This window comes from Abrus precatorius, unplaced genomic scaffold (genome assembly GCF_003935025.1).
Source record: "Abrus precatorius isolate BTA unplaced genomic scaffold, Abrus_2018 Scaffold11, whole genome shotgun sequence".
Lineage (NCBI taxonomy): Eukaryota > Viridiplantae > Streptophyta > Magnoliopsida > Fabales > Fabaceae > Abrus > Abrus precatorius.
Genome location: NW_020874303.1, coordinates 23866290 through 23868349, shown reverse-complemented (window position 1 = coordinate 23868349; position 2060 = coordinate 23866290). Strand labels below are relative to the sequence as shown.

Below are 2060 nucleotides of genomic sequence, written 5' to 3'. Positions count from 1 at the left end.
TATTCTATTAATAAAAAAGATAAAAAGCAATTACCTGTAAAGACTTACAAACAAGGTTAAAAATAATTTTTTTTAATTATCTTTCATAAATTTAAGTAGAATTTTATTTTAACTCATATATACATATATATATATATATATATATATATATGCAAAATAATTTGACAAAATTATTTATTTTACGATGTTTATCATTCTAATTTTTATTTTCAAGTATGCATTAATCCTGTTTTTATAGATCCTAATGAATTAAATATAATTTTAATTTCAAGTATGCATAAAAAATCCCAATTAAGCCAAATGGCCTTTGGGGACAGCAAACAAAAGCACATAGCCAAAGTTTCCCATAGCAAAATGCATGAAACCATTACGTGTAAGCAAAGAAATAAACATTGAAGCTAACACAGCCACCCAACCAAAACACCAAAGCACCACTCAACCACATCACTTCCACGTATACTTCACATGCAAGACCCCAAATCATTCTATAAATACCCCACTCACCCTTCCACGCTTCATTTCCCCCCCATCAAAATCAAAACCCAAAAGTTACATCACACACTCACATTGCACTCAAATGGCCAGGCACACGATTCTAGTAATACCCCTTCTTGCCACTCTTCTTCTCTTTGTAGCTCACACTTGTTACGCCTGCAAATGGCAAGAACAACGTAGTTGCGCCAAGCAACTCAAGAGGGTGAACCTGAAACCCTGCATGAAACACATAATGGAGCAGATTCAACCGGAGGAAGAGGAGAATGTTCTCCTCAAGAGAGGAAGCATCAATTTGATTCGGTGGAAGAATGAAGATAATGACGAAGACCACGAACAAATGTGTTGCAGTGAGATGAGTGAGTTGAACAGCCCACAATGCCAGTGCCGAGCGTTGCAGAAGATAATGCAGAAGCAAGGTGAGAAACTTGAGAAGAAGGAGAAGCTTCAAATGGCGAGTGAGCTAATGAAGTTGTCTATGAGGTGTGGGTTTGGACCACTCATGGAGTGTGACTTGCGTTGTGAAGAATAAGGAATGAAAAATGTAGTAACAGAGATGTGGTAGCTTATGGTAATAAGTGAGCTACATATATCGCTGTTTCTTTAAACTTTATAATAAAGATCATTGCTAGTGATCGCGTAAGTGTAAGTGTAAGCACATAGTGTGTGTGCTTAATGGCTTTGTCTCTATATTTTGATAATAGAGCTTGCAATCTGTGTGGAGTTAAAATCTTTGCTTTGGTTAATATATGGCCAAGTTCTGTCTCTCTCTTCGTCAAGATTTTGTATTCGTCAAGTTCTGTCTCTCTCGTCTACAAAATCTGTGTGGTGTTATGATTCAATTGATTAATTTAGTGAAAGTGGATTACTAAACTGCAGTCGGTGTAGACGAATTCTTCGTTGTTAATATACAATACATATGATTCGTTGTTCATACGACAAATACTTTTAATAATTAATTCGCATGGAGAAATTACTAATTTTATGCTATTCAATGAGCTGATACGGACAAGTACTATTTTAATCCATTTTGAGAAGTTTTATTTCTTTTAAGAAAAGAGAAAGTATGGGATAAAAAAAATATATGGAAATAGATATAGGGGAAAATATAGTCGTTATAATATGATAGAAAATAGAGAAACATAAATAAAAAAAGAAAGGTAAAGAAAAAATATTAAAAAAATAGATATGGAAATATTTTTGCCTCCACCAATAGATATATCATTCTTATTATCATGATATATATTAAATAAAACTATATTTAAGAAAAAACTTAATGACAAAAATATGTTAGAAAGTACATAAAATCTATCATTTTCAATTAAAAAACATTTTTTGAGAATGAGATTACCTTTTTGAGGAAAAAGAATGATATTATTAAAAGTAGAATTTTTGAAAAAAATTATAAAATATTTTTAATTATTATTTAACTTTCCTAAGAAAAAATGTTTATGACCAATTATATGACCATAGCTTGAAGATTATAATGTTAACCACTTTTATTAGATCTAATGATTTATACTTATTCTTCTTTCAATTAATTTCTTAGCACATGAGAGAAACAGAGA

General features: G+C 31.4%; 1 protein-coding gene across 1 annotated transcript; it reads left to right on the top strand.

The window, feature by feature from the left end:
- Nucleotides 1-577: 577 nt before the first annotated feature.
- LOC113856177 (2S albumin-like) lies at nucleotides 578-1024 on the top strand. Its single transcript, XM_027487895.1, has one exon. It carries the CDS (start codon nucleotides 578-580, stop codon nucleotides 1022-1024), a length of 447 nt encoding a protein of 148 aa, XP_027343696.1.
- The last annotated feature ends 1036 nt before the right edge of the window (nucleotides 1025-2060 follow it).

Coding starts and splice junctions, on each gene's coding strand:
- LOC113856177 (XM_027487895.1), top strand. CDS start 578: ATGGCCAGGCACACGATTCTAGTAATACCCCTTCTTGCCACTCTTCTT.